Genomic DNA, 26,676 nt, shown 5'->3' on the forward strand with positions numbered 1-26,676 from the left:
TGCAGTTGTGCAAAATCGGACTGATTAGTGCAGAACAATGATTTAGCTTTTATTGTACAGTGAGATGGCCTGTGGCAGGAAGGATTTCCTGTATCTGTCCCTACGACAGCGGAGCTGGAGCAGTCTATGTGAGAAGGTGCTCCGCTGTCTGTCCACTATGTGGTGGAGAGGGTGCTGTTTATTGTCCAGGGTCCTTATTGTAAATGAGAAGCTATAATACAAAAATAGAATAAAATTTCAAGACCAAATCTGAAACTAAAGTATTGATCTGATACTGATATCAAGTTGGTATCGATATCAATATTTTGGATCAATTCGCCCTTCTCTATTCGATACATTTTTACTTAAATGCACAGAGTTATCAGTGTAGCATTTTTCTCAAATGTAAATAATTACAATTTATTTTAAAAGTTGTTTATGAGCAGAAGAAAGTTCTTATTATGGATTTCATAAAGGAAAGAGAATATTCTTCTCAAACTGTTTTTAATTAAACAAGCACCTTTATAAATAAAAATGAATATTTGGGAATTGTATATAATTTTTAATGAAATAAATAACCAGTATTATTCCATAGTGACATTTTCTGTTTTAATATTTAAAAAATCTTCCAAAATTCATGAGATTTCTGCTAATTCAAGTCTGACAAGTAAATTTAATTTAAAATACACGCGCTGGTTGCAGATCAGTTGTGCTCTGATTGGCTCTGCTGTTCGTCACATCGACAGGCAAAACTCGCCCCTGATTGGTTACTCTTAGCTATCCGTCAGCGGTGAGGCGATGTCCGTTTTTGATTGGCTGTTTTGGCTGTCAGTTAGTGGTGAGGCGGGAGCAGGAACATTCCTCACTGATGGAAGAAAAGAGAAAGTTTCCAAGATGGCCGGACAGAGCTGCCTGTTCGCAGGGAAACAATAGAAGCTGGGAGGAGGGACGCGGTTAGCCTGAGCTGTGGCTCGCTCTGAATCGCTCACTCCCCGACTCGGGCTCCGTCAAAGAGAAGGAGGAATATCCGCTGCGGTGATTCGAAGTCACTTAAAGTATGAAGATTTATTTAAATGTTTCAGGCCCGTCGACCCATAACACAGCGGCTAACGGCTACAGGGAGGCGGAGGATCAGCTGCTGTTCGCCGGACAGATGCTGTAGGGAGAGCGGACTGTTACATTTTCACAGTAAGTGTGATAAACCTTACATTTTAAAATACAGTATTTAGAAAAGTGAAAGCCGTAGATTTAATCATTCTATGAAATTATTGTTTTAGAAGTTATAAGTTTGATTCACAGTTAGCTCACCATGGCGAAGTTGGCATCCGGTTGGTAGATTGAATAAAAGGCTAGTTCACAGTTTTAAAGGAATCTGGTATACTTTTAGTTACATCTAGTTTGGAATTAACACTACCTTTAAAGGCCAAACCTGAATAAAGCCTTACTATATTCATTAAAAGACAGATTATGTAATTTATAAAACGTTTCTGGTGTTTGTAAAAAGAAGATAATAAGCTATTTGAAGCTGTTTCAATCATATTAGATTGGATCCTGCTTTAAAGCCACTGTCTTTAAGTGGCTTAGCATGAACTAAATTATTCTACACTGAAAGACATTTTACTTAAAATTATTTTTGTGATCCGTCAAGATTTGTTTTACTTGGGTGAGTTTACACAGTTGAATAAAATTTTCTTTAAATAGTTTTAAACCAAAACTATTTGTGGTAATTCAGTCCAGATCCGGTCACTGTATGTTCTGGATTTCCACCTGTAATGTATTAAGATTATCAAAGAATCCCTTAAAACTGTGAAGTAGTCCTTTACTCTGAATCGGAAGCCAACTTCAGCCTCCTAGCTCCCATTCGCTAACCAAAGCTAACTCCCGACTCAAAATAAAAGTTTGGGCTAAGTTGGAGAGCAGTAATGCCGCTCCCAGCGGGTGGAAAACCACCTCCAACACGGAACCCGGCGTCCGGGCCGAGGCTGCTGGTTCCCGGGTCTCAAACACACCGAGTTTGTGTGAGTTTTCCGAATATTTGGCTCTGATTTGGAGTGCAGGAATGTGCTAAGTTTCAGTAGCTGGTCGGGAGTTAGTTTGGTGTTTGTTTTGGAGATGGTTTTATCCAGAAAACAGCAGGTTTTAGATGCCATTACAGCGACTGTGGCTCCAGTGGCTCAGCCAGTTAAATGAGCTGATGTTTAGCAACTGAAATGAGGAGGCTGAACGGTATTTTACCCAGAAACCTTACTTTTCCTTTCCGGCAGTGAGTGCCGCTGCGACTGAAGGCCGTTAGAGACAAAGGTCGCCTCCATGGAGCCAGCACAGGAGTCTTTGTAAAGGGCCAGGGGGGTGTATAGACGCCCAGAGTGACAGAGAGCCATAATCTGCATTTTATGGACGAAACCTGAGGCGGGAGTTCACTGCAGGTCTTTATTGATGATGGCGGATTTTGTTACACCGCGACACAGCGCGGTGATGGAGCGGCTCCGCCGGAGGATCGAGCTCTTCCGGCAGCATCACAACAACTGCGAAACCCGCTACGACGGCGCCACGCCGGAGCGGCTGGAGCTGGACCGGCAGCACACCATCAGCCTGCACCAGCGGCTGCTGCAGAACAAGGCCAAGCGGGCCAGCAAGCACCGGCAGCCGCCGCCCAGCGCGGAGCAGGACGCCCCGCGGGCGCCGGGTATCGGCGCCGAGGGCGGCGGGACGGCGGCGGAGCAGAGCCGGAACACAACCCGGCAGGTGGTGAGTCCGATCCACACACTGCAGGGGAAGGTAATCACACCCTCAGAGAGCTGGGCCAGAGCTCGGTTCTGGTTCCTGGAAATCTGGGGTTAAAAGTCAGAGGAGGGCTTACTGGGATGGGACTGGTTTCTACTGACAGCATCACAGGAAACTGGACCACTCTGACACCACACAATACTGGCTCTGATTATTGTCATGTGCTGGATTATCAATCAATTAATCAATCAATCAAGGCAGTTTAAAGAGCTTTGCATCACAAAAACATAAAGTCATAAAAACATCATACAGTCACCAATTTGAGAAACCAGAAACAAACGTTAAGCCATGTTGGTCAGGGCTCCTTTTACTTTGAACCAGAAGCAGCTCCAAGCAGCTGGGTTTTACTCTAAGTCACATGTGTCAAACTCAAGGCCTGGGGGCCAAATCTGGCCCGCCGTAGCTTTTTATCTGGTCCGCTATACTCCAGATTACATCAATAAGTCCCTGCAGTTTTTTTTTAATCTGCAAAATTCACACAAATCAACAGATCGCCACATTTTTTTCTGATTTTACTGCAGATTTTTCTCAAAATTGATCAATGACATTGGGTTTATGATAAATTTGATAAGGTGATTAATAAAAAGTTACATTAATGCAAATGTTATACAAATCCATACAAATATTTATAAATTAGCCCCACAACATCTGTGATTTTGATTGCAAAAAACCCCAGAAACAATCACATTGCTCAATGTGAAAAGATGTTCAATATTATTTAACAAACACTTAATTAAAGCCGAAACAAACAGCTACTTATTAAGAGTTTATTGGGTTTTATCAATGCATTGTGGCAAACCGGCCCTTTAAGAACAGTCAGATTTTTGATTTGACCCAAAATTAAACTGAGTTTGACGCCCCTGCTGCAAGTTGAGAAACGGCTGCTGCTAGCGAACTGAATCGTTAGTTAGCGAACTGAATCGTTAGTTAGCGAACTGAATCGTTAGTTAGCGAACTGAATCGTTCGTCCTCATTGCTGCTCTCTGCTCCTGGATTGGACTCATTTTCAGGCTCTTTGGTGTGACGACCTTAAAGGCGGGTTCACCATGGCAACGTTCACCCAGCAGGTTCTGATGCTCAGTTCTGATTAATTTTTCAGAAATCTGTTTTTTTTTTTCTTTCTGCGTTGTCGTTTCTGCTACTAATTTAACCCAACGGCAACCAGACTTCTGCTTGAACGGTTTCTGACCCCAAAGCAACAGAAGAACGTAGCTGTCCCTCTGTTTATGGCAGTAAAGACGGATTGTGGCATTTCCTGCTGCGAACGCATCAGATCCACCCGGAGACTCGTTGCCAGGTCCTCGTCCTCGTCGCTCTCAGCCAGAGCAGAAAGTTGTTCATTACCAAGATCTAAACTCCAGTTGAACTGATTGGAATCGATTTATGACTTTGTTTCAGCAGGAGCTGCATATGAAAACGATTCTTTACCAACGAGAAAAAACAGTAAAAACGCTCCAATGACTTAATGAAAATAAGTCATAAATAGTTTGAATGTATTTTTATGAAAGCTTCTGTTTATTTCTGATAAAAGTTCATGAAGAAAAATATATAAAACTTTAGAAATCTCAGACATTAACATACATGGAAAAACTTTATATTGCAGCAGAAAAACCACCACAAGAGAGCGTATGTTGTTGTTTTTTTCCCCCATTGATCACTTCCAATACGTTAAAGTAATAATTATTAAAAACATTGATGGAAACGTGACTAATAAAAGCTTCCTCTGTTTAAATCTGACGTTTCAGATACTGAAACATCAGGAATGGAAGCTCAAGTTGAAATGATTTTATTTCAGTTTTTGCTGTAAATGGTTTTGAGTATAAAGTATAAAACTTCCTGGTGATGAAACTGAAGGAAGCTGAATCCTTCCGGCAGAGCGCTGAAATCTCCCACATTCCTCAAACGCTTCACATGTTCGTAGCTCAGCTCCAGCTCCGGACGGATCTGAATATGTTGTAATTTTGATATTGTGCAAAATTTTACATTTATTTTTCACCAGTTTAATTAACTAGATATAAATAAATTATTCATTTATTTGCATCTTTTAACGTTTCCCTAAAATGTAGCCTTAAATATTTGTAAGGCTGCATTAGGGATTATTTTAGCATTAGATTATTCTGATAATCTTCTGAAAAATGCAGATTTATTATCATTATTATTATTAAAGATCAATAGTTTCATCCTTACCACTGTGATGATGCGTCTCTCCCCTCCCCTGCCTGTTGCTGCAGCTTCATGACGTGGTGAAGAGGAAGCTGGAGGGCGGCGGCTCCCCTCTGAGTAACGGCGTGTGCGACGGCGTGCCGGCCAATAAGAAGGCCTGCCTGGAGAACGGCGCCGGCCCGGAAGCCAAGCCGGGCCTGACGGACCGGACCGCCAACGGGCCGCGCAGGGCCGAGCCGCTGGACCCAGAGCCCGACTTCCACCAGAAGGAGATGAAGCAGGAGCCGGAGGACATCCTGCCCATCATGCCGCCGTCGGTCGCCGGGGGCAACGGGCTTTTCCTGGACCTGAACCTGAACGAGCAGGAGTGGAAGGAGCTGATGGAGGAGCTGAACTGCTCCGTCCCCATCGAGGACATCCAGGACATCCTCAACTACAGCTTCGAGGACCGCAAGGACCCGCCGGGGGGCCCCGGCCCGCCGGCGGCCGGCCCCGCGCCCCCACCGCCCGACCTGTCCAGCGTGAAGGCCGAGTTCTCGCCGGCGCCCGCCGCCTTCGAGCCGGATTCCCGCACCGGCTCCCCCCGCCTCAGGGCCGGCTCCGCGGGGGCCCCGCCCCTCCCCGCCGGCTCCCCCGCCGCCTCGGGCTCAGCGCCCTCCCCGGCCCCGCCCCCCCGCCCGCTGCAGCTGCTGCCCCCTCAAAAGGACCTGTCCCCCGCCCAGCAGCTGCAGCAGCTGGCCGCCCAGCAGAGGGCGCAGCACATCCAGGGCAAGATGCACAAACCGCCGCCGGGGGCCAAGTTCCACGGTCAGGGGCCCCACGGCGCCCCCGCCTGGACGCAGATGGCCAACAGCTCCCAGAGCCCCGCCCTCTACCCCTCCGACTTCGCCCCCGCCGCCCAGAAGCAGCTGCTGCTGCCCGCCCCGCCCGCCAAGGGCTCCCCGAAGGCGGGGGCTGGCGGCTACCTGCCGGGGCCTGCCGGGGCCCCTGGCATTCTTCCCCACCTGTCCTCCGGGCCCCCGCTGAGCCACCCGGCCTCACAGAGCCCCGCCACCGTCCTCAACTACAAGAACACCATCCCTCTGTCGCACTACGAGGCCGGCCCCGGGGGGCCTGGGCCCCCGAGGGCCCCCGGCGGCCAGGGCCAGGACAAGGCGGCCCTGCTGAGCCTGCTGAGGAAGCAGAGCAGCATGAGCTTCAGGCCGCACCTCACACACCCACAGGTAGGACACACACTTTGCTGCCCAACGCGCGGCGCCTGGCCGGCGGCTGCACGCACAGCGACTCTCTCCAGCCCTCGGCGGCCATTAAAGAGTGGCTAACCGGGCTGGCGATGAGTTTTGGTTTGTTTTTTTAAAGTGGCCTTCAGTTGATAGTTAATTGACAGGAAACGGGGTAATGAGAGAAGACAAGCAGCAAAGTCGTCAGGCCGGGAATTGAACCTGCGACGGCCAAGACCAAGGCCTCCATATGTGGGTTGTGCTGAACCGCTGCGCCACCCGAGGCGATGAGTTTTAAAATGTTTCTGTAGGCCATCTTGTTTTCAGTCTGGCCGCGTCAGAACCGCCGCGTCGTCGTAACTCTGAGCCGTCCAGCAACAATGAGCATTAATAGAGATTCTGCTTCGGATTCAGGTCTTAAAGGGACAGCGTCTCATTTAGCGTTTCAGCTAGCTGACCAGGAGAGAGCAGCAACAGGTGGGGGAGGGGCTAGAGGAGGATTTTCATTCAGAACCAGCTGGACCCGGACCGCTGTCTGTGTGTTTGAGTGTCAGCAGCTGGTTGCTAGGGGCAACAGAGGGCTAAAGGGGGGCCAGGACCTGTTTCCTCCCCGGGATTTTAAAGATTTTATTTTTTCCTCAGATTTTCTCCCAGGGCGGCCATCTTGGAGAACAAGCGTTTTTTACAGCTTCTGTTTATGAATTCAGATCAACTTATGGCCAAATATGAGGGACGATGATTTAATTTGATTATGAGAATAATTGAAGTATTACTGGTTGGTTCTGGTTCTGCTGCATCGGACCTGAATCCGTCTCCTTTCTGTCGCAGGATCAGAATTTCTCTGCTCCTCCTCACGTTTCGGGTCCGGCCAACTCCATGACCTCTGGCCCCGGGAACAACGCCATGGCGGCAGCGGGGCTGGGGCCCAGCGCCATGGCGGGTAACCATGGCAACACGGCCTTCCTGAGAGACCCGATGGCGGCGCTGAAGCAGCAGCAGTTCCTGCAGAGGCAGCTGCTGGCCGAACAGGTATGACTCACCTGCAGCTCTCAGGCAGGACAGCAGGGGGCGCCGCTGACTGTCTGCAGCCTGGAGGGGTCAGAGGGTTCAAATAAAATAAATGAAGAAAAAAATATTTTAACAAATGTGAAATGAATGAAAAATTTAAAAAAAAATTTGAATAAAGAATTTAATTAAAACCATTAAAATGTATAAAATGATTCATGCAGGAGAAGCAGCGCCAGGACCAGCAGCTGCAGCGGCACCTGACCCGACCGCCGCCTCAGTACCAGGACCAGGTGGGTCCAGCTGCCGGCCAGAACCCCTTCCCCCAGCAGAACGTCGCACCTTTCACAGGTAGGACCGCTCAGCCGGAACGGGCCGGTACCAGCAGAACTCGCAGTTAAACAAGGAACCGGAGAACCTGAGCCGGTCCAGAACCAGAACCTGTTCTCAGCAGGCCTGGTGATTCTGCTGCTTTTATCTTTTATTTTTAAACGACAAATTAATTTAAATGGAAGCTGCTGATGTTTTGCTGCTGGTTCTTTAGTTCCTCCTCCGCCGCTGTGTTTGTTTCTGTTTGTTGCGGTTCTGGATCGAAGCTCATTTGACTGGGAAATAAAGGATCTGTTGGTTCTGTGGCTCCAACGCATCGTTTTAACGTCGCAGCTCAGAGTTTATTTTGAAACAGTAATGGATGTAAAATATTTCCATCACAGGAGTCGGTTAGTTTCTAGGCTGCAGGTTGGAAGCCGACTCACAGTTCCTCACTAAGCCTCCCAGAGAGACCCGGGTCCGGTATCAGAACCAGAACAGTTTGGATCAGAATTTACTTCCTGATCCTTTTTACAGAAACTGTAAAATATTTAGTTTAGAAATGATTTTTTTGCTTTTTTCCTCAGGTTCCTCTCAGCCAATCAGCAACATGGGCTCCATGGGAAGCCCCGCCCCCGGCGCCCGCATGTTCCCCCAGAACCAGAGCATGATGGGAATGAGCATGGCGCAGGGGGCGGGGCCCGGCGGCAGCGTGGCCGCGCCACCTGCGGCCAGTCAGGCCGACATCAGCCTGCCGTCTTGTGGAGGGGGCGGAGCCGGCGTGGACTCGCTGTACGGCGGCATGAGCCTTCACCCCGGCCAGCAGCGCCAGCCGCTGGGCCCCATGGGTGCCCCCTACAGGCAGCTGCCGCAGCAGCAGCTGCTGAAGCCGCCCAGCGCCGTCATGCTGAAACAGCAGCAGTTGGCCGCCACGCGCATGCAGGCGGGCGGGATGGGCGGAGCCATGGCAGGCACCACCTGGCAGCAGCAGCCAGCCGGCGCCGCCGCGCTGCATGCCAACGCCTTCGCCCCCAACGCCTTCCACATGCAGCAGCCACGCATCCCCAAGATGGCCGCCGGCTCCGCCTCCTTCGGTGGGCGCGCCGTGCCTGGCCTCAACCAGCAGATGATGCAGACTAACATGGCCGCCCAGCAGAGGGCGCCGCCGGCCGCTCAGACTCAGCACCAGCCGGCCAATCAGAGCGGGCCGGTGCTGCCGGACCTGGCGGCGTACAGAGCGCCGCAGGCCGGCGGGCGCCAGGCGCTGCCGTGTAACCAAGGTTACCAGGTGAGCCGCGGCGGCGGGCAGCAGCAGCAGCAGCTGTCGTTCGGCTACAACGCGGCGGCGGGAAGCTTCGCCGCCGAGAGCGAGCTGGTCGACTCGCTGCTGAAGGGCCAGAGCACACAGGAGTGGATGGCCGACCTGGACGAGCTGCTGGCCGGACACACATAGGCCTGGTCCTGACCCGGTTCTGATTCTGACGGGAAGTGGGCGGCGGTTTGTTTACAGGCTGACAGTCGATTGGTTCTGACCTCTGAACTGTGACCAGCAGTGGAGCGATTCTCCTGGTAGGACCGGACCGGACCAGAACCGCCAACATCATCATGTGACTCCGAACGGCTCCTAACAGGAAAACAGCATTAAAGGTTTAGATGACATCACTTCCTGTTTTCAAAGCCATACCCCTTCTGGTTTACGTTCAGAGGTCATCTGATGTCACAGCAAACGAACCAATCAGAGAGCAGAACCACTGTTCTGCTCTCTGATTGGTTCATTCTGGTAACCAATCGGAGAGCAGGTCCAATGTTTTGTTGGTTCTGATTGGAGAGCAGAACTCGTTCATTTTCCTTCCCATTGATCAGTTATTGGTTCTGAATCAGTTTCATGACATATTTATTGATCCCTGCTAATGACATCATCGACTCGTCAGAACCTCAGGACCCGACCCGGGTCTTTCACCAGGCTCAGAAGTTTGATCCACTTCCTGTCCAATCCCACCTCTGGTTCCCAGGTGTGTTGATGACATCATCACCGCGCTGCGGCCAAAGATCCAGGAACCGTTCCCATGATGACTTCCTGTTCCTGGACGTTGGTGCTTCCTGGTTCTGCCAGCCGGGTAAATCTGATGGAGAGTACTACTGAACCACTGGACTGCCCCCCCGCCCTGTGGCGGCCATCTTGTTCCTCCTCGCTGCCTCCAGGCTGAAGCTTCATTTTCATACTGTAGGGAAATTTATGGAAACAACAACAGTTGGTTCTGTTTATGCAAAGCTGCTCCTTTCTGGATGTTTCCGTGGCGATCACTCTGCATTAATGAACCCCGAGTCCGGTCTGCCAGGCCGCGGATTATAATCTGACCTTCAGCGTCTAATCCAGCAGAAAAACCCAGTAAATGTGTTAATCTGCTGCAGGTTCAGGTCAGGAAGTGAAGCGGTTCTGATCCAGATCGCAGCATTTGGATGGCCAGCTTTGCCTCTGGATGTTTCTGGTTCTGTTCTGGTCAGTTCTGACCTCTGACCCCGACAGCGTGGGATTATCTACTGTACTGTTTCCGTGTGTCTGGTTGGGTTTGGGTTTCCCGTGCAGGGCTCGGTTCTGCCGCCTCTGGGCCCAAACGGCTCTCTGTAAATGTCTATAAATATATTTTTGTTATGTAAACCTTTCCTAATGATCTGGAGAAGATAGAAGTTATTTTTATATATTGCAGCTGAATTTTGTAAGTATTTTATACTTTTGATATGGTTCTCTGTAAAACAAGAGTATTATGTAAATATAGTTCTCTAGAAACAAATCTGCGTTTTGGTTTGGTTTTTATCTGGAAACAAATCATCGTGATTCAGCTTTTATCAAGCTCTGAAATGAACTGAAAGTAGATAAGAACCACATCTCTGTGGAAGTCACTCATATTTAAAAAATAACGTTTCCTCCTTCGTCTCAAGGCCAGTCGAACATATTTTAAATATTTCTATGTTCACTTACTTTTTAACAATGTCAGTTTCACATTATTTCAGCAACCAAAATGCATTTGTAAAAATTGTAAGTAAAATGTGAGGTGCCACAAAAAAAACTTCTACCGTTATTAAAATGGTGATTAATGTTGATGCTTTTAATTTGAAATGTAACCGAAAGGTCTTTGTTAAATGGATCCGGTTTAGTTGAAACAGCACTTTGAACACTTTTTAAAAATGTAAATGCATTTAAAAAATACTGTAGACTGTTTATATAAATTATTGTCACGGACGCCGCCATGTTGTTTACGCTGCAATGCATTCTGGGTGTAGGACGTATGCTAGGTGTTGCGGAGCTAGCTCTGTTGAGCCCGGGAGCTAAAATAAAATAAAACGGAAAAAGGAGGGAAATAAATGAAGATGCGAGGGGAAAAAAATCACAAAACCTGTAGGTGAGAAATATGAGATTTACTTTAATTAATTGGGCAGCTTGGAAGTTAGGAAAATTACAACATATTTACGGTGAAGGGTTAGTGTTGGTGAAGCTAAATAAATAGATGGAAGTGAAATGTTACTGAAGTAAGCTAGCAATATTTAATAAAAAGTTAAGGGATGTTCAGTCCGGTGGACATGTTCAGATTGAACATCGTTTAAAGTTTATTTCTTTCGTCCAATCAGGTGTGGTAACGCCACTCTTTAGAAAGGTGCAGGTACTATTTTTATTTATTTATGTATCTCCGCCCACTGCAAGAATTTATTTCATTTTTTAAAGAAATGTTAGTTTCTTCCACTTTTTGGCTTTTTTCCCCACAACCCCTTGCCGCCGTCTGGCCCCGCCTCCTGCAGGTCTTTGGTTTATTTATTTTTTGCTCCACCTCTGTGGAGCAACTCTGGAAGATACTACGGATCCCTCTAGGGGACATGGGGAGTTTTTTCTTTTGCGTTCCCTCGCAATACTGTACTGGTCAGTTATGCAGCATAATTGAATCCTGTAGCCTTTCTTACGGTGGGCGCCGTACTTTCTGCTTTAATATAAGGTTATGTGAGGTTTTTCCATGAATGTTAGAATATTTTTGTGAAATATCTGAAGTTTTATATCTTTGTTTAGGATAGAAAGGCACCACAAACCTACGATATAAACAGAAACCTTCCGTAAGTAGGAAAGAAATAAAAATACATCCTAATTTGGACTTTTTTTTTTTTACCCCTCCAGGGGGCTTTTGTGGGCTCTAGTGTCCCTTATGTGACAGTGGGCTGACAGGAAACAGAGGGCTACACACTGCAAAACACTGATTGAAAATCGATTTATTTTTTCCTGCATGTTTATGTCTGTTAAGGCTGAGATGGAGCGGCACTGAAAGCAGCTCTTTAAACCATTCAGACTAGAACAACAGAGACACAATCAAAACTGTCAGATGATTTATTACCCGCCATAATAACTCAGAAATAGTCCAAATTAGGATGTATTTTTATTTCTTTCCTACTTACGGAAGGTTTCTGTTTATATCGTAGGTTTGTGGTGCCTTTCTATCCTAAAGAAAGATATAAAACTTCAGATATTTCACAAAAAGATTCTAACATTCATGGAAAAACCTCACATAACCTTATATTAAAGCAGAAAGTACGGCGCCCACCGTAAGAAAGGCTACAGTGTTAAATTATGCTGCATAACTGACCAGTAGATTATTGCGAGGGAACGCAAAAGAAAAAAACTCCCCATGTCCCCTAGGGGGCGCCGTAGGAAGACTGTTTCCACCACTCTGGTAAAAAAAAATAAAAAAATTATGATAAAAATCTCGAAATTTCGAGATACTATAATGAGATATTTATTTTTTAACATTTTTATTTATTTATTTATTTTTTTACCAGAGTGGCGGAAACAGGCTTCCATAGTACTCAATCAAAGTTTAATATTTTTAATTTTTTGTGAATTTAATTCTTTTCCACTGTTTGGCTTCATCTCTTTCAAGAGTTTCTCTTTTTTTTCCTTCTTTTGTGGCTTCGTTTCCTCCAACATGTCTGCCGTGGTCCCACCTCCTGTAGTTTTTTGGCTCCGCCCCCTGCAGGTGTCTTCACTCCCTGTGGTACCAGCCTCAGTCTCACCTTTCGGCCTGCAGCCATGCTGGATGAGGCAGTCGGACTCGGCGCTGTGACCGTACTGGGAGTTCTGGAGCAAGGTAAGAACCAGGAACTGGGTCTGGTTCAGCTTCGCTCTGCCGTATTGATATCCTGCTGGTTTCCATGGAAACCGCTCAGCTGACTGTAAACCTTGGTGATAAACAGTTTATTTGTCTGAAGGTTTTATGAATTAATTTGCATCCAGTGTTGGCAGAGCGGACCTCCAATTTTCCCACAGTCCGGTCGGAACCGACCCGGAAAATAAACTCGTATGAAAATCAGCCTGATGAAGGCGAGGATGATGACTGTGTGTGTGTGTGTGTGCGCAGCTTATTTTTCCCTTCAGGTCATTTATGCCAGGAGGAAGTATTCGGTGTCTCCGCCCTGCATCAGCGGGCCGCCGGAGTTCGAGCGAATCTTCAGAGCCCAGTCAGTACCTCTGTGTGTGTGTGTGTGTGTGTGTGAGAACCGGGTTATATATCCTTGTGGAGACCTACCGCTGTCTACATTGTGGGGTTTTGGGGACCTCTGCTACTTATGGGGACAAATCCTAGTCCCCATGAGGGGAAACACTGTTTTTGGGTTAGGCTGTAGAAAATGAATGGAAATCGGTGTAAAGTCCCCACAATGTCAAATTTATTAATAGAGCAGTTTTAAAAACAGGTTTGAAACAGCACCAAAGTGCTGTACAAAACGATAACACAATAGGATAAGTTGAAGAAAAAAGAAAGTACTACTAATAAAAATAATAATTAAAGCTCCATGCAGCCTGGTATGTACCTCGGCTTAGGTGAGGTCATCAATTCACCATGTGAACGTGATGAGGCCCGGTCTGGAGTGAGACATAGGAAGTCTGATGCAGCTGTGTCCTTGCATGTGGAAGTTATTAAACCTTGATGTTTCATGGCGAATAGTTAAAGTTTGACATTTAGCCACGCCCACATGCTTTGATGTACAAATTTTTTTTGATAACTTTTGACCTTCAATGCCTTAAGACTATGCCGAGTGATTCTGTAGCCTGTATGTCAAAAGCTGTATGACGAGTTTGATCAGATACGATGTCTATACAAAAGCGGCTTTGATCCCAAATGGCCAACTTGCTGTTGGGTTTGGACCATGGCTCCAAGAGACTTTTTTGTATGTCCTGACAAGATACACATGTGTACCAAGTTTCATAATTCTGGGTGAAAGCAGGGCGTGGGACTGATCATTTAAAGTTGAACCTGATCAATCAAAATCCGTAGGACGATCAAATGCCGAGGCCTTTAAAAAACCTGATTTATGTCACTAAGCTGCACATAAGCATTTCAACATATTTATATTTATTGATGTTCCTGTGAAACAAGAAGTAGAAAATGGCAAAAATAATATAAAATTATTTAAAAATAACTGGGTTTTTTTAAATTAATAACTGAAAGTTTATAAGAAGTTTATTATTCTCATCACAATAAAGTCCTTATTATGATGAGAATTTTTTCATGATAAATTCCAGGTTGCTGTAATTTTTCCACCTTTAATGTGATCTTTGACCTTTACATCAACAGGATTCATTTGGTTTTATAACATATAGACCTGAAAATGACTAAACACAGTTCTGGAGAAAAAATGGACCGAAATCGGTCAGACTGAGATCAGATAATAGTAATAATAATAATAATAACTAAAATTAAAAAATATTAAATGTTTACCATAACACTACACTAAGAATAATATTTTTCTGGCTGTGGGGTTTTATATGAACGTTTGACTGTATGTGTTTGCATGAACTGAACATTATTTATTCAGGTTCTTGACAAACTGTTTCTTTTGTTAATATCTGTTTTTATTGACCACACTTTGCTAAAATCAACATGCGCTGCCCAACCTTTGTTTCCAAATATAAAAAACTGCAAAAGCAATAAAAGCATAAAACGTTTCTGAAAATGTTCACCTGTCATTTCATGCATCAGCTCTTCAAAACCCTCCATATTTCTGATGAACAGTGATTTACAAATTAGACTGCTTTGGTTTTTAAAATATTGTTTTTATAATATTGTCTTTATTATTGAAGCAATTAAAACAACGGATGACTTGAGAAATAAATATTCTCAGTGTTTATTTGAAAATAAAAAGTGGCCTCCATCTTTGTCCATAATGGCAGCTGAACAGAGCACAACAGTGACACCTGCTGGCCGCCCCATGTAACAATAACTAAATTTACATTTGCTAGAAAAAACTTCTAGAAAAATAAAAATGTTTTTTCTAGAAAGTATTTTGACAATAATGTACTCCTTTTCTTGATCTGCAAAGCGTTGCTCTCCGTTAGTAGTTAGAGGCTCTCTGGCGACCCCTGATGGTGACTTTGTCATTGTTTCAGAGCAAATTGTTCAGAGTACTTCCCCATCTTCATCACCATCCTGTGGATGGCCGGAGTCTTCTTCAGCCAAGGTGAGCCGCCAGAACCTGGCCCACCCACCGGTTCTGACCGCTCTAAGAGTGTGTGTGTGTGTGTGTTGCAGGCCTGTCCAGCCTCTGTGGTCTGCTCTACCTCTATGGACGGCTGTGTTACTTCTGGGGTTACGCCGAGTCGGCTCAGGGACGGTAGGTGCTTCTGGGTCGGGTTCGGCTGTTCTGGTTCTGCAGCAGAACTTTAATATATAATCAGCTGAGATGAAAATATGTAGCTGATATACTTACAACCAAGGTTGTTAGAGTTATTGTGGTGTCTAACAATAATGAAATAACAGAAACTGAACTTGAAAAGAAAATTTAACTGAAATAAATACAAACAGTTCTAATGGGGGACAACTAAAAATACTGGAGCTACGGATTTAATAAAACTTGTTTTTGTGTTTGTGAATCTATTTATTAGCTTTTCAAACTGTTGTGAATTATTTTTTGCCCCTCACAGTTTACGTTGTTTATTGGGAAATTGCGGCGCTCCTGGCGCCCCCTCGTGGCGCCGGGCGGCAAAACAGCAAAAGTTCAGATAAATCTCCAGTCAGCTGATCAGTCAACAATAATTTAAAACATTTTCTGGAAATGATGTAAACAATCACAATTCTTTGATCTTTTTGACATCTGCACCTAAAAATGAACCAAAGTATTAAAAACTATAACTAATAAAAACTAAAAGACAAAAAGTCACAATGAAATGAAACCCAAAGCTATCAGAATCTGCTGCTGGTTTGGATCAGAACCGGATGTTTCCCAGCAGAAACAGATCCATGAAGGGGGTTCTGTTCAGCTTCTGTTCAAGTTTTGCTCTGCTCTCTTTCAGTTTGGCTCCGCTCTACTTCAGCGCTCAGGTTCTGTGGGTTCTGATCGGGTTCTCGGCCGTCGGCGTCTTCCTGTCGTTCTGCCGGGTTTACCTGGAGTTGGACCTGCTGCAGGCTCTTGGCCACGCCCTGTTCTGACCCGGAGAGAACGAGGTTCTGCTGTGTGTTTCTGTTCTGGTTCGGAAAGCGTTTCCCAACTGCTGTGAAAATGAAAACGGGTCATTAAACAGAACCGCGCTGTTTCTTCATTCACGACCCGCTTTTTTCTCTGTGAACTTCAACTGTTATGAACCAAGTTCTGGTCGGTTCTGCGTGGTTCTGATAGAACCTCCACTCTTTAGATAAAAACCAGGACTTGGACTCAGAAAACGTTGACATGAAGCATTTAGAAGAAAAACGGCTTTTTCTGCTTAACTTCACTAAACTTCCTGAAATCCTGCTTAGGGTTACCATGGTAACAGCTATTTCTCTGGCCAAAATTAAACAATAAAATGAGGCAGAACAAAACTCAATGAATAAAGAGCTTCATTAAAATAATATTTAGTTAAGATGATTATGTTTACAATAAAACGTCTCCTGTGGCTCCTAGAACTGCAATCTGGGACCATAAACGGCCCCCGTGCCTCAAGTTGGATCCCACTAGTAAACAGGTAGGTGAATCATTGGTTGGTTCTGGTTCTGCAGGTATAGAAGCTTAAAGCTGCACCTCTGACATTTGGCCCCCAGATGGCGCCAAAGAAAACCGTTGAAAAGCAAATCTTTAAAACTTTAGTTATGACATCACCCCGCTAATGAACCAATCAGCAGCAGCTCTGTGACATCAGAGAGCTTCAGTAAAATGAAGAATGTCTTCTGGTTTTTATCTAAAACTAAATCATCAGGATGAAAATCTAGAGGAAAGAAACAGCAGCAACACGAGAAGCCAACGCTCAGCAGGTCATCTGAAGGGCAAAGGTCATTCCTTTGAAGACAAAAACGTCCAGAGTTTGGACAGGAAGACAGTTTGACTCACAGCTCACCTTGAGACGTGTACGGAGCAGCTTTAGTGCTAAAAGTAAGAGTCTTGTCCACCAATGGATACTTCCTTAACACAGGAGAATAAAACCATCAAAATACTGATCTGTTTGCTGATAGGCCGACAGTAACTTAGCAACCAGAACTGGTAACTGAGCAGATGAGGAGGCGAGTACTAGCTAGCATTAGCATTGTAGAGGCTGGACATCAACTGGACTGTGTTCTTCCTCTGTTGGCCATTAGCATGGATAGCTTAGCATTAGCAGTAGATATGGTGGCGTTAGCCTTGCACAGGCTAACAACTACTATGAATAGGCTGGATCTGCCAATAGCACTGGCTAATGTTAGCCTTAGCTGGTGCAGGTAGACATGTGACTTTGACGGCCTCATTAGTGACCTCTACTGGCCTGTCAGTGAAAAACCATGTTAAATCTTTAAACTCAGCAGAAGCAGAAAAAAAGGTAAATTTCATAAAAATGTATCCAGTTCTGAATAAAAACATTTCCACCCAGAATAACTTTCTCCTTCAGGGATCAACAAACTGCATTTTGACGTCAGACACCGACGACTTCGCTGGTTTCAATAAACGTTTAATTCCAACATTCAATTAAACCATCAGTTATAATCACATAATTAATGAAATGTAACCTACGACCTTCACAGGTGAGTACAGATCCGTTTAGTTACTGTCAATAACTAGTAGCTGAGGTTTACTCTGTTCACAATGAACCTTTATCATAAGGCAGGGCGCGATGGGCGGGGCCATGGAGTGGGCGGAGCCACGTGTAGGAGGAGTCATAGTGGGAGGAGTCAGATGGGTGTCTGGGATGACTGGAGGGGGCAGAAGAAGGAAGAAGTAGTGCTGCAGGTTTAGTCGCTCAAGGTTCGATGTAAACAAAACTAAAAACATTCCAGTAGTTCCAAGATGGCCGCCCTATTACACTTCCTGTATGAAGCTACTGTCCAGTGGAGGAAGAGGAGGAGTCATGACAGGAGCTGCTGGTGTTTGGTAAAACTGGGGTTGGCTCTCCACCCCATACAGAGGGGCAGCCTGTGGTCTACACAAAACATGTTCCTTACATTTTTTGCACAAAACAATTCTTAGGTAATTTTACTTCTGTGAGCTTTTTTAGGGCACTGTCACTTTAAATCCAAATAAGCTGCTGCTGGCCACGCCCCCAACTCAAAGTTTACCCTCAGCTGAAAATGGCTGCAAAGCACCGTGCATCTTTGAAAAGCAGAAGTAGAGACTCCTACACAATTAACAAGTGTGAAATATTATTAAACTTTGTTTTGGTTTTAGCTCAAATTTTATTAGCTTATTTATACGAGTCAAATTTCTTAATAGCTTGTTTTGATGTCGTGTCTTTACAAAATATAAAATAAAAACCAGCTGGTATCGGAATGGACCTCTGCTCTGGTTGCTAGGTAACGGGGCGGGAGTTCTCTGGGTTGCTAGGTAACAGGGCAGTGCCTGCTGATTGGCTCATTTTCAAGACACTGAAAAACCTAAAATTATTGTAAAAAAAAAAACCAGCTGGGTTTTTTTAGCGTTTGGTCGTTTTTTAGAAGTAGCAGAAACAAAAGCGGAAAAAAAAATGTTCAAATTGTGAATCTTTAACAGTTTCCCATTTAGAGACAGAATCCATTTTGTTTCTGTGGCGTCAGGCTGAGAGGAAGAGGAGGAGGAAGAGGAGTTTCACATTCATCGTTACGCTGCTGGATCGGTTTCAGAACCACCGATCCGGTTCAGTCCAGTTCGGTCCGGGTCGGCAGAACCTCGGAAACATCCAAACCATCCACAGCAGCTGGACGGGACAGAAAACATCTGACTGCAGAAAGGCACAGAAGAAGAAGAGCTGGTTTCCATGGCGATAAGGCGACTGCAGGTGGTTCTGGTCAGGCGGACCTGCTGGATCCCTGAGGAGGAATCTCTGATTGACCTCCAATAATTCATCTATTAATCTGATCAAAACTGAATCTGGTTCACGACCTCGAGTCGATCCTCAGAGGAAGAAAGAGATGCTCATAGAAAGTTGAGTGGAAGGAAAAAATGCAAAAGAAACTGAGCCTTGAGAGGAGTTTGGAGGAGACTGGACTGCAGCTGAGGTCAGAGGTCAGAGGGGTCCAGTGTGAAGGAGATCTGGGTGCAGACACCTGGTTTGGCCTGTAGGCGCAGCGGTCCGAGTCCTGGTGGGCGGAGCCTCTTCTAACATTGACGTCATGCTAATACATCAGGATCGTTTGGTTAGAGGAAATATTGATAAAGATTTACATTAAAACTTTTAAATTCAGATACTTTAAGGAATGTTAATCTAGTTTATTACAAAGGTAGAAAATATTTTTATACTATGAAACATTAAAAACAACTTATGAGTTCTTTTATCATCTTAGAAAAATCCATAATAAAAATAAGTTCTATGTTTCTCACATATATTTTACAATATATTTTCTCTGAGTGTCTGTTCTGCTCGTCCAGGGCCGCTCCTCTGGTGGGCGGGGCCTACATCTGGTGGGCGGGGCCTACAGCGGGCACCGGCCGCAGCCACACTCCAGGGCCGTCTCCAGCTCCTCTGAGTACGACGACCCGTCCGTGCAGCGGAACGCCACCTTCCGCCGGCGCGTCTTGGTGACGCCACAGCAGACACCGGGCGGCGCCGCCGCCTGGCAGGACCGGGGACATGCCACGCGCGGCACCCTGCTGGTGGAGGTGCAGGTCCGCATGGCCTGGTGCCGCTTCAGCTGCTCCCGCAGCATCTCGCCCTGACAGCGCAGCTCTGCGGCGGGGGAGGGACAGGCGGTGAAGCGCTGGATCTTAGGTCGGCGGGGTCAGAGGTCGGCGGGCTTACCTGTGTTGCAGGCGGGTCCGGTGAAGCCCGGCTCGCAGTGGCAGACCAGAACCCCGGACTCGGAGGTCCGGCACTCTCCGTGGGCGCAGCTGCAGGCAGGGCGGTCGCAGGACGGGCCCTGGTAGCCGTCAGCGCAGCGGCAGCTGTAGGCCTGCGCCGTGGCAACGCAGGTACCATGGACACACCTGGAGGGGCGGGTTAATGTCAGCTGCTAATTGCTGATTTAAAGGGCCGGTGTCATGTTTTCCTGGCTTCCTTCAGTTGTTATAAAAATGCTAAATGTATCAAAAATGGCTTAAAATAAATGTTACTTTCTGTTTTACGGTCTTCAAATTGGGCCTCTGTCTCTTTAAAAACTCTTCCTGAAGCTCCGCCTCCAGGAAGTAGTCCCAACATGGCTCCTCTGTTAACCCGTTAATGTTTTTACCAATGCTGCTCTGAGCAGCAGCTCAGCTGATGCTAATTGTTGCTGGCTAATCTGTAGGAGCTGAGTAGGGGAGGAGCTGCGCCTCAAAGGCGGGGCTAGGACCACCCTGGCGTTTAGCAGCTGAATGGTTGCCATGGAGATTAAAGGAATGAGCATGAATGAACCAAAACAAAACTCCAGGTTTGTTTCTGATGAAGGAATAATGATAAAACATGATGGAAACGTGATACTGGCCCTTTAAGACAGAGACAATACTAAATATTCTGCCCAAACGTTTCCTCATTCAGTCACATTTCGATTTAGTAGAAACCGACCCAACCGGACCGAACAAGACGGACTGGCTCACCTGATGTTCTGACAGGGGTCGCTGGCCGCAGTCTCGTCGCACAGCGCCCCCATCCGGCCCGGAGGGCAGCTGCAGGTGACCCCGGTCTGACCTCCCTCCCTGCAGGCTCCAGCTGCGCACACACTACAAGCGTGGCACCCGACCAGAACCGCCGGGCCCTGGACAAACGCTTCAGTTAACTTTATTTAGAAAGCAACGATTCACAACTGGTCACCAGATAAAATCAGAATTTCGACAAACACTGTTAAAATTCTGAGGAAAAAGAAAAAAATTAGTTTGATGTCAAAATTGTAAGGAAAAATGTTGAATTCTAATATTAATTTCTTATTAAAATACAAATTCAGATATTAAATTAATTCTGTCTTAAATTAAACTCAAAGTTTGAGTTTAATGTCAAAATTTTGTGAAAAGTTTTAATTCTTAGGTTAAAGTCAGAATCCACATCAGTGATGGGTGGAGTTAAACCAGAGGATGGTTTCTTAGCAGAGGTCAGAGGTCAGGAGCCGATGATGGTGCGCTCGGTCTCACCTTGCCCGGCGGTTCTGCTGCGGTTCTGAAGCTCAGGTCCTGCATCTCTCCGTTGATCCGAACGTTGTGGATGCAGCCGTCGAAACCCGGAGGAGGACGCTCCGGGCCGGGACGCAGCCCTGAGGCCGCCACCAGGGGGGGCACTCCTGAGAACACGCAGCGCAAAGATCAGCCTGAGGAAAAGCCTGATGACCTCAGACTCTCCTCTGAAACTATTATGAGACAAACAGCAAAGAGCCAAAGAATAAAGAATTTAAGATTAAAAAGTCCAAATTATGAAATAAAAGTCTAAATTTTGGAGGGAAAAAATGTCAGAATTCAGAGAAAAAAGTAAAAATTGTGAGAAAAAAGTTATAATTTTTAAAGTCAAATTTTGAGAATAAAGTTTGCATGATTTTTGTTGATCTATTTTTCTTTTCCGGAATTCTGGGTCAAACAGATCTACAGACGGGTTTTATATTTCTTTTGCGGGGCGTGCTGTGGTGGCGCAGCGGGTTAGCACGCCCCACGTTTGGAGGCCTTAGTCCTCGACGCGGACGTCGCGGGTTCGACTCCTGGTCCCGACGACCTTTACCGCATGTCTTCCCCCCTCTCCTCACCCTCCTTCCTGTCTGCCTACTGTCTAAAAAATACGAGCCGCTAGCGCCGCAAAAACTCTTCGGAGAAAAAAAAAAAAAATTTCTTTTGCACAGTTTTGGTTTAATTATTCTTTGGCCAATCGACCTTCAGAGTCTGAATATTCCAGTTAGCGATTAATTGATTAGATGGTGATTATTTCCTCCACACTGCCGCCCCCTGCTGGGGCGCAGTGAGAACTGCAACCTGAACAAATGCAGCTGTGTGTGTGTGTGTGTGTGTGTACCGCCGATGTAGAGCTGGGTGTTGTGGTCGACGGAGGGCTGGCGGCCCAGCTTGCCCAGACTCTTGGGGGCGCCGTTGTCCACCACCAGGCTGAGTGAGCGGTTCTGGATCAGCAGCTCTACGGTGTGGAAGAGTCCGTCGCTGACCGACTCCACACTGAAACACACACACACACACACGCGCGCGTCACATTTGAAGACATGGAAACATGAATCATTTGGTTTTCACCGTTGAATTCATGTGTGTCCATGTGTTCATAAAACAGGATGTGATGAACCAGCTGCGGATGTGAACGTGTGATTACTTCCTTTATGATGGTATAAATGTGAAGTTTCTAGCTGAGAGCAACAGACATGCTCATAGTTTCCATTAGCAACCATGTCACTAAATAATGGACAGTCCTCTTTTGAGGCGGACTCACACCGTCCTAGTCAAAGTTCTTCTCTTCATGCCTGCAGCAGCAGATCCTCCAGGAACATTTTCCAGTCTGCTGCTGTGACACCACCTGTCCACCAGGGGGCGGTGTGTTCGATCCCTGCAGCAGGAACCCTGCAGAGCATCTGGACCTGAGAACAGCTAGCTCTTCGCTAACGCTGCTTTCCTCCCACTTCACCGTCTGCACGGTTGGTTCTGGGTGTCAATACTTTCTGCTGATTCTGCAGCAACGTTGTGTGCGGATACAAACATGAACATTAGCATGCTAACCTCTCAGGTCGCATGATTTTTATGCACTTCTGACTACTTGAATTTCAAGATGGCAGTCATTTTTGAGCCAGTTATTGCCATGAAATGTTTCCCACCTTCATAACTTGGATGAACTTTATGTTTCGTCATGTTTATAAAACTTTAACGTGACAAAATGCAGAATCAGAAACTGAGGATTTTACTGTTCCTCAGTAAAAGGAGAAGAGCGACATTAGCGTTAGCTTCTACTTATCTTTTTGTCTAGCAGTTTACCATTAGCTTCTGCTAACTTTTTAGCATGCTAAACAGTTTAGTGTTAGTTATTAGCTTATGCTTTTTTTGTGTTTAGCGGTTTAATATTAGCTTCTGGTACTTTTTAAAATATGCTTTGTAGTTTAGCGTTAGCATAGCTAAGATTCTTGCTTAGTGAACCTAACAACTGGTAATAACTATGGCTGATTTTAGAAAAAACATTTTCTCCAAAACAATCATGGCAGCCATTTTGAATTTTTCAGTGGAGAACAGATTTTCTCTTCTAAAATGAATTCTTCTTTCTGCACAAGAAAGATTTTCTCATATATTCAGTTATCTGCAGCTCTATCATATGAAGATGGTAAAAAAGGAAAACCTCCCTCCCACTCATCCCTCCATCATCATCATCATCAGTTCTTCCCTCCACTGTTTGCTGATGAACAACAGTAGCTGTTCTCTCTGCGACCTGATGGGAGACTAGCGTGACATTTAGTAAAGGGCAACCTATTAATGCACAGCACACAACACACACACGCACGTACACACACCTACACGCACACAAACACACACGTACACGTCTGTAAAATTCAGCTTGATTTAAAGCAGAACTCACAATTTCATCAAGAGGGTTCTGTCTCAGGAGTCAGGTAAAATATGTAACCAATTAGTTTAATAAGTAAATAAATATCCAACCACTTAATATGGAATTTGTTGAATTTTAGCAACGATGATTTATTCAAAAAACCATAACACTAAGAAATAATAATAGTTATTCTGATAAATAGATCAGTAACCAAAAATCCCTCAAAAACTATAAAAGGTTTAAATCACCAGCTCTTACCAGGGCTGGTTACACAAAACCAAAAGGTTAGCTTCACTAACCGCTGATACGCAGCTATGCTAATGCTACACCGCTAAACACATAAAAAAGATTAGCAGAAGCTAGCACTTAGCTGCTAAAAACACCAAAGCACCAGAGTCCGTCTCTCTTCTCCTTCCTGGTCTGAGACTCGCTAAAATCCTCAGTTTCTGATTCTGCTGCTTTTTATCACGTTAAAGTTTTATGAGTTCATCCAAGTCCTGACAAGGGGAACCTTTACAGAAATAACTGGTTTAAAAGAGCTGGCGCTCAGGTAGACGGTCGGCCAAGTGAGCTCACCTGTAGACGGTGGTGGGCGGGTAGTGGGTGATGTCATAAATGAGGCGGATGTGTCCCTGGTACAGCTCCAGCGCCAGCGGGTCGAGGTCGTCCTTATACAGCAGGACGCCGTTGTCCTTATCAGTGGCCACCTGGAGGAGAGAACGCTGCTGATCAATACAACCAATTAATCAATAATCGATGTTACAGGATCAATACGACCGATTAATCAATAAACCGAGAGAAAACTCATAACTTCACTTCAAATCAACAGACGGTCCAGCCGGGTGGCGGCAGCATCATGCTGTGGGCTCATCTCAAGCCAACCCATTGGAAACCCATTCTGCTGCAGACAAAGGTCAAAGGTTAGCCCCACCTGCAGTGAAATATGTGCCGTCGGTCGCAGCTTGGTGCCGTGCAGCTCCACGAACCCGTCTCGACCCAGGAAGTGGACGGTGGAGATTTTGTCGCACTTGTTGCCGTAGTAACCAGGTATGCAGCGGCAGATGGGTTCCCCGGCAACCAGCAGGCACTGGCCGCCATTCTGGCACTCTGATTGGTCGCAGGGGCTGGTCTGCAGCAAGATCATTGGTGGAGGGTTCTCACAGAACAGCCCACTGGGAGAGAGGGGGCAGGAAGTGAGGTCGGACATTTCAGAATAAAAGGATTCAAATCTGAATGAAACTTCGTGGAGTTTATCAATAAAACAGATAAATTATAAAAAGGCTTTAAATAAGTTTTCAAACTTTGGAGATAAGAACAAAATAAAAAACAGTTTTAATTCACTATTTTATATAATTTATTACTGTTACTAATATCTGTGATAGTCTTTTATATTCAACAGCAGCGACAAGTTAACAAAAATACAGAATCATTTTCTGTTCTGTAATGTCTCTCACATACAAAGGAGTTTTTTACAGCCACTAAAAAACAAAGTCATAACTTTATTCTCTTTATGTTAACTTCATTCTTGTATGACTTTATTGTCATTTTTTATTTTAGTTATTTAATTTTTGGTAGTATTGTGCTAATACTGGTGATACAAAGTAAAAAAAAAAGGTTCCTGCCAAGTTTTCTGATATTAAAAATAAATAACGGTTCATTTTAACTGACCGAAAAAAAGAAGAAAAAAAAAGATCAGATTAACTTCAGAAAGAGAGAAAATTTATCTGTTTATTATCTTTAAATAGTTGGTTTTAACTATAAATACAATTTTGACTTTTAATCAAATGTTAGATTTCACTTTACTACCAAAGTTTGCAGTTTGGTAGTAAAGTAGTTTTACAGAACAATCTCCTTCCAAGCCTTGAAACACCTCATTGAAACCCTGATCAGTCTCTGAAAGTCCAATTAGACGCAATTTTAAATAAAATACAGTAAAAATATTTTTAAAAACAAATAAAACTTTTAATTTGATCCACAAAATGTTTTGTTTCTCTGCTTCTCTCACCGCCTGTTGCTGATGAATTAGTTTCAGTCTTGGCAGCTGTAATTAACCACATGGTGCTGTGCACACACACACACACACACGCACGCACGCACGCACGCACGCACGCACGCACGCACGCGCAGGCTCACCTGAAGCCCTCCTTGCAGACGCAGGTGTATCCGTTGACGGCGTCCACGCACTCGGCTCCATGCTGGCATTTGTTCTCCAGACAGTCGTCGTAGTCCAGCTCGCAGCGCTGGCCCACGAAGCCCGGCGGACACTCGCACCTGGTTACACACCAGAAGGTCAAAGGCCAATGAACAGCCAGCATCGGAGGACGAGAAAGCACGATGTCTGAGGAGTAGTTTCTCTTTACTGTGGAATTTCTGTGGTTCTGATCCGACTTTACAGCCGGGTCGGGTCAAACGTACGACCGTTTTATAAAACGGCAAAATGCGACTGATGCTGACTCCAAAACAAGTGCAACAGAAAAACGATGCACAGAAATGGATACAAAAGGAAAAATAGTAAAAATGGCAAAAACAGCAGAAATCACGGCTGACGCCACCAAACTGGAGTCCTCCAGGCCACTAGGGGGAGTCGACAACCAAACCGTACGGGACTAGAACTTCAGCGAAGACAGGAAGTCCAGAAGAAAGTTGGAGAAAGAAAAACATTTTTATCTTTTACAATTTTATAGCAGAGCAGCATTTATCCCACAGGTAATAATATTCAAAAAAGATTTTTATTCTGATTTTCTCCTTTCGACAACATGAAGGACGCTCAGATTATCAGGATGACTCCAAACATAATCAGAAATTTTCCTCCGATCTAAAATATCCAACATGACCACTGAGGTCAAACGAGGTCGCAGCCTGTTGAACGACAGCCAATCAGAAAGCGAGGAGATGTAAACATGGAGAAGAATCCAAAGTACAGGTTGTTTGTTTTGTTTAATTGTTTGTTTGCATAATTCGTGTTTTCAGCTACGAATCCTGGAATTAAGTTCCTGTATGTAAACTTCTGACCCGCAAAGTTTTGTTCTGAGGGAAATAAAACAGGAAGTGACCTCGCTGCTCCAGCCTTCTCCTCCAGGACATGACCTTGGTGACCTTTGACCCCTCGTGGAGCCGGCCTCACCTGTAGCTGCGGCCGACTTGGACGCACTTGGAGTCATGCTGACACGGGTCGAAGCCAGCGAGACACGGGTCCACCACCTCGTCACACAGGTCACCTGGGGGGCAGAGAGACTCAGGGGTCAAAGGTCAGAGGCTTCACAGACAGAGGGCAGAGCAGCAAGTCTGCGTGACCGCCTCCACTTTCAGCCACTGGGACACCAACATGTCCAAAGGGTCAAAGGTCAG

The 26,676-nt window shown here is 45.5% G+C and overlaps 3 protein-coding genes across 7 annotated transcripts in view; 2 read left to right on the plus strand and 1 right to left on the minus strand.

Moving 5' to 3' along the window:
- Nucleotides 1–814: 814 nt before the first annotated feature.
- Nucleotides 815–10,252, plus strand: maml1 (mastermind-like transcriptional coactivator 1). Of its 3 annotated transcripts, none has more exons than XM_032554362.1 (6): nt 815–1,167; nt 2,244–2,727; nt 4,995–6,149; nt 6,975–7,175; nt 7,376–7,502; nt 8,048–10,252. In XM_032554362.1, the coding sequence occupies exons 2-6, from the start codon at nt 2,416–2,418 to the stop codon at nt 8,911–8,913; spliced, it is 2,661 nt and encodes an 886-aa protein (XP_032410253.1). In that variant the 5' UTR covers nt 815–1,167; nt 2,244–2,415; the 3' UTR covers nt 8,914–10,252. The 3 variants fall into 3 exon arrangements, with proteins under 3 accessions (XP_032410253.1, XP_032410254.1, XP_032410255.1); XM_032554363.1 differs by having other exon boundaries at nt 2,406–2,727; XM_032554364.1 differs by having other exon boundaries at nt 2,448–2,727.
- A 103-nt stretch (nt 10,253–10,355) lies between these two features.
- Nucleotides 10,356–16,032, plus strand: ltc4s (leukotriene C4 synthase). Its single transcript, XM_032554365.1, has 6 exons — nt 10,356–10,861; nt 12,453–12,586; nt 12,857–12,956; nt 14,884–14,954; nt 15,026–15,107; nt 15,787–16,032. The coding sequence occupies exons 1-6, from the start codon at nt 10,824–10,826 to the stop codon at nt 15,920–15,922; spliced, it is 561 nt and encodes a 186-aa protein (XP_032410256.1). The 5' UTR covers nt 10,356–10,823; the 3' UTR covers nt 15,923–16,032.
- A 1,339-nt stretch (nt 16,033–17,371) lies between these two features.
- The window catches only part of slit3 (slit homolog 3 (Drosophila)), a 189,716-nt gene continuing 180,411 nt past the window's right edge, over nt 17,372–26,676 (minus strand). For 2 of the 3 annotated variants that reach the window (XM_032554360.1, XM_032554361.1), the window contains 9 exons: nt 26,453–26,546; nt 25,462–25,599; nt 24,260–24,500; nt 23,905–24,035; nt 21,811–21,965; nt 20,949–21,094; nt 20,421–20,578; nt 19,648–19,832; nt 17,372–19,575 (listed from right to left, as the gene is read on the minus strand). In XM_032554360.1, coding sequence (XP_032410251.1) covers nt 19,322–19,575; nt 19,648–19,832; nt 20,421–20,578; nt 20,949–21,094; nt 21,811–21,965; nt 23,905–24,035; nt 24,260–24,500; nt 25,462–25,599; nt 26,453–26,546 — 1,502 coding nt within the window. In that variant the 3' untranslated portion in view covers nt 17,372–19,321. The remainder of the gene's footprint in view (nt 19,576–19,647; nt 19,833–20,420; nt 20,579–20,948; nt 21,095–21,810; nt 21,966–23,904; nt 24,036–24,259; nt 24,501–25,461; nt 25,600–26,452; nt 26,547–26,676) is intronic. The other variant, XR_004337985.1, reaches the window with a different exon arrangement.

This window comes from Xiphophorus hellerii, chromosome 23 (assembly GCF_003331165.1).
Source record: "Xiphophorus hellerii strain 12219 chromosome 23, Xiphophorus_hellerii-4.1, whole genome shotgun sequence".
Lineage (NCBI taxonomy): Eukaryota > Metazoa > Chordata > Actinopteri > Cyprinodontiformes > Poeciliidae > Xiphophorus > Xiphophorus hellerii.

What these genes read in the sequence shown, in the direction of transcription:
- maml1 (XM_032554362.1), top strand. Translation starts at nt 2,416, where the DNA reads ATGATGGCGGATTTTGTTACACCGCGACACAGCGCGGTGATGGAGCGG. An exon ending in GGAACACAACCCGGCAGGTG is followed by an intron (nt 2,728 to 4,994) that starts GTGAGTCCGATC and finishes CTGTTGCTGCAG; the next exon opens with CTTCATGACGTGGTGAAGAG. An exon ending in CGCACCTCACACACCCACAG is followed by an intron (nt 6,150 to 6,974) that starts GTAGGACACACA and finishes TTTCTGTCGCAG; the next exon opens with GATCAGAATTTCTCTGCTCC.
- ltc4s (XM_032554365.1), top strand. Translation starts at nt 10,824, where the DNA reads ATGAAGATGCGAGGGGAAAAAAATCACAAAACCTGTAG. An exon ending in AAAAATCACAAAACCTGTAG is followed by an intron (nt 10,862 to 12,452) that starts GTGAGAAATATG and finishes CACCTCCTGTAG; the next exon opens with TTTTTTGGCTCCGCCCCCTG. An exon ending in GCCGAGTCGGCTCAGGGACG is followed by an intron (nt 15,108 to 15,786) that starts GTAGGTGCTTCT and finishes GCTCTCTTTCAG; the next exon opens with TTTGGCTCCGCTCTACTTCA.